Below are 14,625 nucleotides of genomic sequence, written 5' to 3'. Positions count from 1 at the left end.
AAAGAAAAAAAAAGGCAATTGATCATTTACTTACGGATTCAGTCATATATCGTTTCATTAAATTCAGGAGTTATTAAGAAGCAATAATAAATGAATGAACTTGAGAAAACTTAAGCAAAAAAATAAAAAAATAAAAAAAATAAAAATCCTTCCCTTTTTGAACAGCCGTCAAACACTTATCTGCTTTTGGTTATCCTGTTATTCAAAGTACAACAATCTCAGTACGAATTATCATTATTATTATTATTAGGCACCAAAGAATTCTATCCGTCTAACTCTTCGTTTAAACGTCATATGGATATTGACCTAACATGTCTTTTTACAATGGCTCAAATGATCTAACTAATATTCCAACAAAATACACACAACACAGCTCTAGAATTACAACGCATGACATTTAGATGGAGCGCACACACACACACACACACACACACACAATAATAGCTATAACCTTTACACACAGACACCTACACAAAATACACAAATCTCTCTCTCTCTCACCTACCTGGACGGTGGATGAGGCACACTTGTGAGTTTTGAGGAAGAAGACATGATTGACGGGGGAGCACTGGGGGGCCCTGGGGGTACCCCCCCACAGAGACTCACCGCTGTAGGGAGAAAGGGAGAGGGTTTAGAAGTGGAGGAGAGGGGAGAGAAGTGGAGGAAAGCGGGGAGAGAAGTGGAGGAAAGAAAGGAGAGGTGGAGGAAAGAGGGTCAAGAAGTGGAGGAAAGTGGAAGAAAGGAGGGAAATGGAAGAGGGGAGAGAAGTGGGAGAAAGACGAGAGAGAAGTGAAGGAATGGAGTGAGGGAAGTTGAGGAAAGGTGGGAAGCTTGGTATGGATGTGACGAGGGTTTAAATAAAAGTTTTCTCCATGAACAAAATCAACAACAAGTAGAACAAGCACGCGTTGCTCTCGTATACCTTGTTGCTGCAGGTAAAAAGGGAATCGAGGTGGTGACTTTTGCTTTGATGCTGACGTACCCCTGTTGACTGTGTGTGTGTGTGTGTGTGTGTGTGTGTGTGTGTAACTGATACGCTGGGAAGGTTGAGTACACAGTAACGCAACACAACACAACACAACACAACAAACAAGCAACACGAGACACACACAGTGGGGGACGCTCTCAAAATGTCGTTTTTTTTTTTTTTTTGTGCGGTCAACACGGGGATGGTGCGCCTGTTAGAGTAGGTAAATATTTACTGACGGTGAGCCAGTACGCTGACAAGTTAATCTACATGCACATCACTGATTGTGTGTGTGTGTGTGTGTGTGTGTGTGTGTGTGTGTGTGTGTGTGTGTGTGTGTGTGTGTGTGTGTGTGTGTGTGTGTGTGTGTGTGTACCCACATACACACACTGTAACACCAAGAAAATAGTCCAGTGTCATACATACTGTGTTTGGGCCTATAAATTGTCTGTAGCTACCTATTTCTTTCTCTCCCCGTATGCACATGTATATCTATATCTATCTCTCTACCTGTCTGTCTGTCCACACACACACACACACACACACACACACACACACACACACACACACACACACACACGAGTTATTAGAGGATTTCCAATTTCATTCGTTGGGATCACGGAGTCCTAAGCACTGCGAGAGGCGTATATGACACAGCAGGATCGGGTGACTCAGGGGGGTGCTAATCCGCCGGTGGGGTTATTCGAAAACCAATCACCGGAATTTGTTTGCGGAAACTTACGGTGGCTCTGTTGTCTGGCATTACTTACGATGGCTGGGAGAGAATGTAAGTGATGGAAGTTTTAGTATCCTGCACTAGGGCGACCCTCCGTGACAGTCCACCAAGTTCACATCCACATGAGCCTGGGGTTGCTACTACTACTACTACTACTACTACTACTGCCTCTACTACCACTACTATAGTACTACTGTACTACTACTACTACGACAATGTTGGTACTTTACTCTGGCCACCATAACTTGGCCTGAAATATTCATCTCCTTCCTGAATGCTGAATGGTAACAAATTCGGAAGGCATGTTTGTAACACTAGGATATGGCACTAGTCATGAAGAAGTGTTATGGAAACCAGAGACACAGTACTGCCTTATTCTGCCACTGAGCTACGGGGAAATAAACTGGAAAAAAAGGACGAAAATCTGCGCCATGTTAAAGTGAACGAACTCTATCATTCCCCCAAGCACTTCTCTCGCAACCTCTCTGCTCAATATTTCATTCTATCTCAAAGCTTTCACAGTATCAGCCAGATCCCTTGCCTGAACCAGTCTGAATCTCGCTTCCACTTGCTTGTAACATGTCCAGAGTTCCTTTTGGCACGTCCGATGGCTTAGCAGAGAGAACAACGGGGAGTGTGATTGTTCCAGAGATTAGGTTAGGTTAGATTGTGTTAGGTTGGCTAAGGTTAAAATCTATTATGTTTTGCTATGCTGTGTTAAACTAAATTAGGTTAGGTTGCGATGGGTTGGCTATGTTCACGTTTTGGTACGTTAAGTCCTATGTTCGTATTCTATGGGGCACAGGAGACTTCGCAACACACTTCTCTAAGTGATTTATTCAGCATATTACAACTTGATATTCACACCTTCCTACTGGCACATCTTCCCCTCCTCACCCCACGAGTAGCAATTGTAGCTCATGTTTATTTGAAATGTGAACCCGATGGGCGGGGAGGGAGCTGAGGGACGTTTGTATAGCCAGGACTCTCTTCTCATCGGTTAAGGAAGTTCCCCAACACCTCTTCCTTAGCAATTTATTTTTAGACACGGCTGGGCAATATTCTTCTGTAGACTATGTTATTTATGCAAAGGCAGAGTATGGAGTCAACAGAAGGATTTATATAACACACACTAAGACAGTAAGGTAGAATAAGCAAAATAAATTGCTTAGGAAAATGTGTTAGGGAGCTTCCTTAACCAAGCAGATACAGGTCCAAGAAGCAGAGCCGCCTGGTTATATAAGTGCCACGACCTGAAGGCGTCCTCCCCCCCTTCACCACGCCCCAAAGGAAGTGTATTGCAAAGATTGTGTGTGTGTGTGTGTGTGTGTGTGTGTGTGTGTGTGTGTGTGTGTGTGTGTGTGTGTGTGTGTGTGTGTGTGTGTGTGTGTGTGTGTGTGTGTGTGTGTGTGTGTGTGTGTGTGTGTGTGTGTGTGTGTGTGTCGTCGACAAGCCCAGTTTAGAATAATCTTTTAAGCACATTTCTTCTTCCCCCCCAAACACCTTCAGAGAGTACCATACTACTCTCCCGTGTACTTACTAGTGCTATCTATCCCACCTACAAATTTATGATCGAGCAACTTAACATCTCCACAGTCGGTAGGAAAGTGTCGACGAACTTTTGACTGTCACAGTACCTCAAATGTCAAATAAGTAAAATAAATAAATATCCAAATAAATAAGGTAATATTGTGGTTCCCCTACCCTTTATTAAAATCTTAGTTCTTCTCCAGCAACTCAAGGCGATAGAAAGAAACATCGACTTTAGCCTAAGTCGCTGTCATAAAAAGTCCACACATGATGAAAAAAGGGAGTACGGAATGCTGACGCGTAGTTTCATGATGTTATAAAATGAATATGAAAGGATGATTGAGGAGGAGGAGGAGGAGGAGGAGGAGGAGGAGGAGGACGACGACGACGACGACGACGACGACGACGACTGTAAGCTTCCCAGTAAAATCCTTTAATTTGTCCACTTATCTTTTATATTACTGCTGCAACTTCCAGAACGCTATTCAGACTAAGAGAGACACATCGAAGTGACGGAGTTAAATATAGCTTTAATTTATTTCTCACCAACTACAAGTGATGCTGAGCTGAAGAAAATCGTCTGAAGATAATAATACACTAAAAATCCATCATCGTTGTAAAAGAAAAAAATTGGGAATACAGTTTGAACTTATATATATATATATAAAAAAACTGGAAATTGTATGCGTGGTTTCATGATATTAAAAAAACGAGAAAAAAAAAAAACACGATACACTTTGCTGTGAAATCCTTTAATCTTCGTAATGGGCTCGTCCAGGTTCGCCCACCAGCACTTGTGTCGGGTTTTGTTCCTGGACGGTTTTGTTGTTGTGATCGTGTGTGTGTGTGTGTGTGTGTGTGTGTGTGTGTGTGTGTGTGTGTGTGTGTGTGTGTGTGTGTGTGTGTGTGTGTGTGTGTGTGTGTGTGTGTGTGTGTGTGTGTGTGTGTGTCCTGTTGTTTGAATTTTCTTCTTTTTTGTCTTGTCCTCGTTTGTTTTGTTGTGATCGTCAGGGTTTGTGGTCTTGTTGTTTCTTTTATTCTCTCGACAAGGAGAGTATGTTTTCACCCCTGTTTGTTAGTTAGTTTGTCTGTCTGTTAGCAGGATCACTCAAAAACTAAGAGAGAGAGAGATTTGGACCGAATTTGGTGGGTAGATAGCCCATGCCCCCCCGGAAACAAACAATTAATTTTTGGGACTGATCCGGATCGTATTTCAGATTCTGGATCCGGAAAACATTTTTTTTTTCTTTTTGCAAAACCATAATCAGTGAAAACCTAACCCATTATGAAGAGTGGTTTGAATATTACGTTGTCCTTGTCGGAGAGATGCGCTCCACTGAATGCCTCTCTAATTTTTGTCTTGTTTTTGTTCTCGTCTGTCTTGTTGTTATGGATTTTTTTTTATCTTGCTCTCTGTTTTTTTTTTTTTTGGTCTAGTTTTTTCCTTGTCTGTTTTGTTGTTATCCATGTTTTTGTGTGAACTTGTTCAGTGTGGCTTTCTTTTTTCGTTTGTGTAGTGTTTGCCCTCGTTTTTGTTGTTATTTTGTAATCTTTTCCTGTTTGTTTCCTTTGTTTTTGCTTGTTTTGTTCTCGTTTGTATTGCTCTTGTTATCTTGAGGATTTTGTGGTCTTGTACTGCTTGACGATTTCCTTGCTTACTTTTTATTCTTCTTAAGTGTTAAGTCGTTCCTCTTCATATAAACGTTAGTGGTTCCCTTTGACGTAGCGCCCGATTCGCTGATGATGTATTTCTGCCATCTTACTGCTCTGTTTGATGTTTTTTTTTCTTTTTTTATGCTTTTCTCGGTTACTTTTCTCTCCCAGTTTCGTTCCTGCTCCCAAGAAACGTTCCTTGCCCAACGTTCTTGCTCCACGTTCCCTTCTTCCTACTTCCTTCCTCGTGTTCCTTGTCCCCAACGTTATTTTTCTCAGGTTCCTTGCTGTTCTTTCTCTCGCGTTCCTTTCTTCCTACTCCCTTCCTCACGCTCCCTGACTCCAAAGTTATCATCTTCACTTTCCTTTCCATCGTCCTCATGTTCCTTGCCCTCAGTGTCATCTTCCTCACGTTCCTTGACCTTAAAGTTTCATTCTCACGCTCATTGCCCCAAACGTTATGTTACTCACGTTCCTAAACCTCAGGCGTTATCATCCCCACGTTCTCCCTCCGTAGTTCTCGGTCTCCTTCTCCCCACGTTCTCTCTCTCTCTCTCACGTCCTTCACCTCCTGCCGGCGTGGCGTGCGGGGTAATCGGGGTGTTCCTCTCCTTCTCCCCCTGATTACACCCGCACAGACACGAACCCCGGCCCTCTGTAAACACTAAATGGGGGGGGGAGATAAGGTGGGGGTAGGGGGGGTAGGATCAGACAGGATAAGGGGAGGGGAGGTAGAATCAGACGGGGAGGAGGAGAGAAGGAAATATAACGAATGAACGGAGAGGGAAGGGGAGTGGAAGGGGAGGGGGATACTAGGATAAGATAGAATGTGGAGATGGGGGTGGGGTGACCTGAATTTGCTAGGAGGAAGGCTAGGATCAGACGGAGGGAGGGGGAGACTGCTTGGGTGGGATGCAGTGGGGAGAAGGGGGGGGGGAGCGTTCCTGAATCCGCCACCTTCTGGTTCTAAATCTTGGCTTCAACTCGGGCAAGGGGGAGGGGGAGAGCGAGATATTTTAGGATCAGTCAGGTTCGGGAGGGGGGAGGGGGGTGCGGGTGGTCAGGATCAGGTAGGGGGGAGAGGGGAGTTAGGATCAGATAGTTGAGGAGGGTTGCAAAGATCTGCCACTTTCGCCATGTTGGTTCCAAGTTTGACCTTCAAATTGGGGAGGAGAAGGTGAGGGGAGGGGAGTGAAGAGGGATATTTAACAGAGAGAAATGGGTTCCTAAATATTAACCTCTCCTACTCTACAAGTGCTAGGATTGGGGTGGATTTTTTTTTCTTTAGTTTGTTCTCTCGACTCTGGCAATAGGCTACCAAGACCGTTCCCACAATCCAGTATCCCACCTACGGCACACCAACAGAGGCCTGACCCCATCCAGCCTTTACACATCAGCTGGTACAAGGGAATTAGTAAGCACCATCTCTTGTGTGGTATGATAGGTGGTATAATGTTCAGATCTGGGAACGGATTCACTGGCATATTTACAAATCGCAAATATATATACAGACAAACAGACTGATAGATACGTAGACAAACAGCTCGACAGACAGACCGATTAAGAAATATCCATTCTGTGCTTGTTTAATGACATACAGCAGGCGAATAGAAAATTGGGTTCAAAGTGAGAAACAGATAAGTAGACAGACACAGATAGACAGACTGAGATATAGACAGACAGACAGACTGAGATACAGACAGTCAGGTTTGCAGACAGGCTTACAGACAGACAGTTGGCTATATAGGACAGACATACACAGACAGACAGACAAAGAGAATGACATATATAGACAGACAGCATTGTAGACAGACAAACAATTAGCTATACAAAACAGACAGACAGACACAGACAGATAAATGTAAATAAAACGAACCAACAGGTAAACAGAGATACTTTCTGTGCACGGCTAACGAAAGAGAAGCATGTGGATCCAAGATGGCGACCTTGGCCTGGCTCAAAGGGTGCCAGGGGGTCATTATGTGTGGATCATATTCCTACACACACTGACCTATTCTCGGACAAGCTATCCTTCCACTCCTATCCCTCCATCCTCACGTTCCTTTCCTTCTCCTCCTTTTTCTTCTTTCGCATTCCTCCCACTTTTACGTTCCTTGTTTTACGTTCTCTTTCACGTTCCTTTCCTCCTCCTCCTTCTTCTGGTTTCGCGTTCTTCCCTCCATTCGTTCATCTTTTCACGTTCTCTTTCACGTTCCTTTCCTCCTCTTTTCTTCACCTTTCCTGTCTTTATCTCCCCTTCGCTCTTTTTCTGTCATTTCCTTCGACCCCCTCTTTCTCTCCTTTTCTCGTCTTCCTTTCTTGAATTTTCCTACTCTCCTCCCCTTCAATCTTTATCATATTTTCATTCTCCTTCTCACTTTCTTATCCTGGTCTTATCTCCCCTCCACAACCTGCCATTTTTCACGTTCTCTTCTTGTTTTTTCATTTAAAGAATCTTTCTTCCAGTTCACGATAAAAATGTACAATATTTCCTTCCTTCATGATAAAAATGCATAATGTTTCCTCTTCTTCAGGATAAAAATGCATAATCTTTCCACCTCTTCATGATAAAAATGTATAACCTTTCCTCCTGTTCATGATATAAATGCATAATCCTTCCTCTTCATGATAAAAATGCATAATCTTTCCTCCTCATGATAATAATGTATAATCTTTCCTCCTCTTCGTGATAAAAATGCATAATCTTTCCTCTTCTTCACGAAAAAAATATTCAACCTCTTCTTCCCCTCCAAGATCCATAATTACACAATATTAACTTTTATATAACACTCTCTTCCCAAAATCTAATTAAGCTGAGTTGTAAAGCCAGTTCTGCAAAAAATATTATGTGAATTGTAAGTTAGTTATAGCTCTGCGGATAATATTCTTGGCTGTGTGTGAAAGTGGAATGTATCTTTAAGTTTATTAGGTGTGGGTATTAGGGGATGGAGGAGGAGGAGGAGGAGGAGGAGGAGGAGGAGGAGGAGGAGAAGAAGAAGGAGAGAGAGAGAGAGAGAGAGAGAGAGAGAGAGAGAGAGAGAGAGGGGGGGGGCAAGAAATAACACTCCCAACTATGCCAAATAACACAATCACACCGGTAACAACCAACAACCCTAGGCTACAATAAAGGCGATTTTTATTTTTATTTTTGCTGCCACTAGACGATTTTATTCAGCAGGTCTCCGTTTTGTGTGTGTGTGTGTGTGTGTGTGTGTGTGTGTGTGTGTGTGTGTGTGTGTGTATACATGGATTTATAAAAGAGACATTAGGCAAGGCAGTGGATGGTGATTGGAGTGTCCCTGATGTGAGAGGGGTAGGTTGTGGTAACTTCCCTAGTCCGTATTCTCCTTCAACATCTTTTCCTCAGCGATTTATTTTTGGATGTGGGTGGTTCAAATCCTTTCGTACGTTATTTATGCAAAGTACGGCGACACTGGAAGGATTTACATGACAGAAATGGACAGTTAGGTTTAAATAAGGAAAATTAATCACTTAGGAAAAGGTGTTAGGGAACTTCCTTAACCGACGAGCATACGGTCCCTGTACTGTTTTTACTGACGATACTGTATTGCTATGTGAAGATGAACGCGAAATGCAAACTGGTGAATGTGTTTGAGACTGTATGTACGAAACGCAATCTACAGTAAATTTGAATGTAGACAAGAGTGAAGTTAGAGTGTTTGAGAGAAATGAAGTCACAGAATGCACAGTGAGGCTGGATGGTGAGGAAATAGAGAATGTGAGTGCATTCAAGTACAAGGATAGTGTGATGAGGATGGAAGTTTAGAGGATGAAGTGCTTGAGAGGGTACAGCAAGGGAGAAAGATTGTTGGTTCACTGAAAGCAGTGATAAGGAAGAGGGAAGTGAGCATGGAAGTTATAAAAAAAAAGTCGCTGCATGACAGTATTGTGATCCCTACTGTAACCTACGGAAGTGACGTTTGGGCCCTGTTTGAAGGACTCAAGTCAAAAGTACGAGTATGGGTGGTGGAAATGAGTTATTTGAGAGAAGCGTGTGGTGTTCAATGGAGGCAGACTGACAGATGAGGAACACGTGGAGTTACACGGAGAGGGACAGACCAATGAGAAATTAAAGGAGCGTTGCGGTACTGATGTGGATGTGACTGAAAATGTTAGGAGAAATACTCTGAGATGATTTAGCCATGTGGAGAAGATAGGGAATGAGATGGAGGGGGAGACAAGCGATCAGGTACAGGGATGGGATGGAGAAATGTACGAGGATGGACGGGCAGTCAAATGGCAGAGGACAGGACGACATGGTGGCGATTTGAATGTGGCCATCCCTTACGAGAGTAAGGCGTTGGGCAAGACAGATAAAAAGGGCTGAAGGAAGTGAAAGGGTTAACGAAGGCTGTTTCTAAACCTCCCCACGTCTTAAAATCTCTCCTGATATGAAGAAAAAATCGTGGAAATGACAAGAATTGAAAAAAAAAAGTATCATCGTTGTGAAGGGATTAATTAATACTACACCCCGGCTTGCGTGTAGAGTCGAGGAAAAAAAAAAAGAGGAGAATTTATGCGCTTGTAATTTTGTTATCAGAGAAAATGATACCTTCTCAGTCTGCCTCGTCTTTTTCATCTTCTTCCGACTGTCTGAGGATTTTGTTCTGTTCAAGAGACCCCGTAACTTGAAGGGTAGAGAGAGAGAGAGAGAGAGAGAGAGAGAGAGAGAGAGAGTGAAGGCTATGTATTGTGTGTGTGTGTGTGTGTGTGTGTGTGTGTGTGATGGGGGGAGTGACTGCGATACCAAATGATATAGAACGGGGGGAAGGGGGGGGAAGGAGTCCAGTGCATACGGTGTTAGTACGTGTGTCCTGGTATTACCACCAAGGTTCCACTTACACCACCTCTCACACCAGGGTACAATGTCCCCTCCCACGCTCACACCACACACACACACACACACACACACACACACACACACACACACTTTTCAAGGAATGGTATATGCAAGGGGCAGAATGAAAGAGGATGATAAGGTTAGAATGAGTAAGAATGAGTGATTATAATGGAGAGAATGTGATGGGGAAAGAATGAATTACAATAGTGTGAATAAAAAATGGAGAGAGAGAGAGAGAGAGAGAGAGAGAGAGAGAGAGAGAGAGAGAGAGAGAGAATGGACAATTTTATGGGAGGGAAAGAATCATAACTATGACTGGGATGAATGCGCATGAAAGGATGAATAACTTTAAGACAGAAAATGAATAACTGTATGATTAGGGAAAATTAATAACTGTCTAATGGGGACAAAATTAAAAATAAAGTATATAATGGAGAAAATGACTAACTTCATGGTCTGGAGTGAATGATAAAAGTGAAATGAGGAAGAATGCACGGGAGAAAATGTATAGCCTGACGATCGCGATGCATGTATGTGAGAGAATGAATAAGTGAAGGACAGTGACGAATGTATGGGGAAGAATGAAAGTCTTGATGATATAATTTTATGCATGGAAGAATATACTGTAATTAAATGTATGATAGATATAATTATGAAAAAATGAATAACTGCTTGATGGGGACGTATGCTAATAAGCGCGAGTATGCATCATGGATAATAACAGAAGGACATTTATAAAAGGCTCTGAAAAGTATTTGATTTAAGTTAGAAGTGCGACGTGTGGCAGTGTGGGGTGTGGTAGTGTGTGGTGCGGGGTGTGGCAATGTGTGGTGTAGCAGTGTGCGATGTAGGGTGTGGCAGTGTGAGGTGTGGGGTGTGGCAGTGAGTGGTGTGGGGTGTGGCAGTGTGTGGTGTGGCAATGTGTGGTGTAGCAGTGTGAGGTGTGGGGTGTGGCAGTGTGTGGTGTGGCTGTGTGAGGTGTGGGGTGTGGCATTTTGTGGTGTGGGGTACAGTATACCAAAATACCCTAATCATACCAAAATAAAACTTAAAAATTTCACCAAGCGTCTGGAATATACCTGAGCGAAGATGGCGTGAGGAAGAATGAGGATGTGGGTGTGTCTGGGGTGGAGAGGAGGAAGAGTGAGAGCAGCATGACCGCCACCACACCCACGGCAGCAGTCTTCACCTGGCGAGGATTCCACCCCTGCAGGAGATAGGAGGAAGATAAGTCAAGGTGAAACATAATACAGGTGACACATAAGACCTGAACATGAATGATAAGAGAATAACATACTTCGATATACAACACAGATACGGGAATGACATGATCCGCTACACGCAGTACGAGACTGATACCTTATAACTGATAAGATAGGGGGCTCACATAACTCCACCCTGCAACAAATAAAGATCAGGAAATGATACATGACAAGGAGCTTTCACACGATTAGATAAACAGGATATAACTATCAGTAAAGTGAAGTCAAACAGTTGGTGGCAAAATGGATGATGATGATAATGATCCAGATGATGAGGAAGAAATAAAACTATACACACACACACACACACACACACTCTCTCTCTCTCTCTCTCTCTCTCTCTCAAACTCACAACACAAAGGAAGCCTCAAGACTAAATATTTGTCCAAGAGATTTTTTTCCCTACCAAAATCAACACAGTCCAACAAGTCCTTTATCTCTCATCGCTGCATAATCAACAGCTGCAACGAAACGCAAATGCTCTATCCTTTATATCAGCTAGCGTGTTTGATTGGTTGCCGGTCTGGAAAACAGGGTAAAGCGGTGGACTAACTAGGGTATGGGAGATGATTATTTATGGCTGGGGAAGAAAGAACGATTTTGGACTAATCATGCTTTGTGTGAGGTTTAATTTATTGATGATTGTGTAGCTCACTTTTTACACACACACACACACACACACACACACACACACACACACACACACACACACACACACACACACACACCTCCAATAACACGTGGGAAAGTGACATGACAGCGCACAGTACGGAAGAGTTGCGTGATAACAGAAGGTACCACAAAATAAGGAAACATTACACGTGCACAGAAACATAAAATTTAATTCCTTTACTACGACCATAAGTTTTTTTTTTTTTTACGTTATCTCGAGACGATTTTAATCAATCATTTAGTTCTCTCTCTCTCTCTCTCTCTCTTTCTTTTGCCCCCGAAGTAAATGGGTTACATAAATCCTTAATCAACTCCTTCGTTTCCCCATGGCTCTTATGCCCTAATGAAAGCAATCTGGCGGCAGCAAGCACAACACCTTTTCCTAAGCGATTCATTTTGTTTATTACATCTTACTGTCCTCTTTTGTGTTGCATAAATCCATCCAATACCGTCGAACTCTATGAAAATAACGTACAAAAAGGATATTATTCAGCCATATCAAAAAACAAATCGCTAAAGAAGTGGTGTTTGGGAGCTTCCTTAACCGAACAGAATACGGGCCTGTCACAGCATCATAAGTATTAATAATTATGACTGATCTTTTTTATATAATGGTCGGGAAAATGAAAAGAGACTGTTCTATTTCTGCCATCGCCTGACGATTTATTCATTTATTTATTTATTTTTCTAGATGAGAGTGAGTAAGGAAACTTGGGAGCATTACTAATAGGCTCCCAATATAATATAACACATGGGAGCATTACTAATATTCTTATTTATTTTATAACAGTGGAAATTACTAGTACGAATCCTCTACCGTATTAAACAAGTATATACTCGTGTACTGTATCTCTCTCTCTCTCTCTCTCTCTCTCTCTCTCTCTCTCTCTCTCTCTCTCTCTCTCTCTCTCTCTCTCCATGCATGTATTCAGCACCAGGGCAGGTAACATATTCAAATAAAGAGCTTATGTTGAAAAATAATATGTGTGAATGGCTGTGTGGTCCTTTTCACTATAATAGGCATGTTGTTTTATCGTTATCCCGTTGTTATCCTTTCTCTCCCCTCCCCTCCCCTCATATCTCTGTCTGTCTGTCTGTCTGATGATATCCCACCCCAACCCCATCAATCAGGCAAGAGTTAATAATAATACTGATAAACACATTCATAATAATAAGGATTAAAATGATAACTAGCGAGGATATTCAGAGAACACTGGCAGGCCGATATCAAACTTAACCTTGACCCATGACCTTGACCTCTAATTGATCTGTACCAAAATCAAATCACATCTCCCCTGACCCATAAACAACGTGTGTGCCAATTCTGACCCTAATTACACTAGACATTAAGAGGATACTCTGTCACCATAGATTCATACATATATACAGAATCCGACTCGACCATAATAATAATAATAATAATATGATGATGATGATGATGATGGTGGTGGTGGTGGTAGGTGATGATGATGGTGATGATGATAATGATGGTGGTGGTGGTAGGCAATGATGATGATGATGATGATGATGATGATGATGATGATGATGATGGTGGTGGTGGTAGGTGGTGGTGGTGATGATGATGATGATGATGATGATGATGATGATGATGATGATGATGATGATGACGACTACTATCATCACACACACACACACACACACACACACACACACACACACACACACACACACAATGATGCACCGGAGAAAGAGATACGGGGAGACAGGTGGAGAGGATGGCATGACACAAACACTAACTCACGCAACATGGACGCTCTGTGCCTGAAGCTCTACATAATTTCACAGGATCACAGCCACCCATTAGCGCCCATTCACGGATAAAAAGCTCTATGTGATAATTATTAACTGATGAGGGGCGGGACGGATAGTGAGCTGGTGGTGGGAGTTAATGAAGGGTAATTGGCTACATTGTTTTTATTTATTTCCCTCTGGTACAAGACGATTTTAGTCAGCTTTAGGAGGGACATCGGTCTGTGTGTGTGTGTGTGTGTGTGTGTTTATATAGTTGCAGTACACAGGATTTGAGCTAAGTTCGTGTTCTACTGCATATCTACAATTATCTTGTGTGTGTGTGTGTGTGTGTGTGTGTGTGTGTGTGTGTGTGTGTGTGTGTGTGCGTGTGTGTGTGTGTGTGTGTGTGTGTGAACGTACGTATGTGTGTACTGACGTATGCCCACGAACCACCAGCGTGCCTCCAAAGCCCCCATTCATTTTCCAAGAATCGCACCATCACAGACAAATTTTAGGATCAGCCTTGCACGGTGTCTCCAGATTGTCCTTATTCACGAACATTCTTAAAACCTCCTCTCCTAGCAAGCATTTTTTTTTTTTCCTAGGATGAACGAGACATATGGGAAGACACTGCACTACTATCCTTTCCTTGGGGTTCCAGTTAATCGAATCTGGGAGGAAAATTACTGAGGAAGATTTGTTTTTTGATGAGGAAGAAAGAGAGGAAGGATAAAGGGAAGAGGATGAAAGGGGGCAGAAGAAGAAAGGAGGGAGAAGGAAAAAGAGAGAAGATGAAGAGAGAGAGGATAGGAAAAAAGAGAGGAGAGGAAGAAAGAGTGGACAGGAAGAAAGGGAAGAGAGGAAGACAGAGAGGAGAGACAGAAGGACAGGAGGAAGAAAGAGAGAAGAGGAAGAATGAGAGAATAGGAAGAAAGAAAGAAAAGGAAGAAAGAGGGAAATGGAAGAGAGCAGAGGAAGAATGAGAGAAGAGGAAGAGAGGAGCGGAAGAAAGAGCGGAGAGTAAAACTATCTCTCTATCTTGAATGCGGAGCTGTAGCGATAGTAACATTAGAATATGGTGTTAGTCACGAAGAAGTGCTATGGAAAGTATGTCAAGTCATAGTATTATCCTGTTCTGCCACTGAGCAACGTGAAATAAGCTGCAAAAGGAAGAAAATCTTCGCCAAGTTAA

At 42.6% G+C, this 14,625-nt stretch overlaps 1 protein-coding gene across 1 annotated transcript in view; it reads right to left on the bottom strand.

Annotated features, from left to right (window-relative positions):
- Positions 1–14,625, bottom strand: part of LOC145411564 (galactosylceramide sulfotransferase-like) — a 48,266-nt gene that overhangs the window by 4,477 nt on the left and 29,164 nt on the right. The window contains exons 2-3 of the mRNA XM_080281571.1: positions 10,827–10,954; positions 506–608 (exon numbers count right to left, since the gene is read on the bottom strand). Of these exons, the coding sequence (XP_080137697.1) occupies positions 506–608; positions 10,827–10,954 (231 nt within the window). The remainder of the gene's footprint in view (positions 1–505; positions 609–10,826; positions 10,955–14,625) is intronic.

Source organism: Coenobita brevimanus, chromosome 90 (assembly GCF_032717465.1).
Source record: "Coenobita brevimanus isolate Jiangsu-jjx chromosome 90, ASM3271746v2, whole genome shotgun sequence".
NCBI lineage: Eukaryota > Metazoa > Arthropoda > Malacostraca > Decapoda > Coenobitidae > Coenobita > Coenobita brevimanus.
The sequence above is the reverse complement of the archived record's forward strand: the minus strand, read 5'-3'. Positions and strand labels throughout refer to the sequence as shown.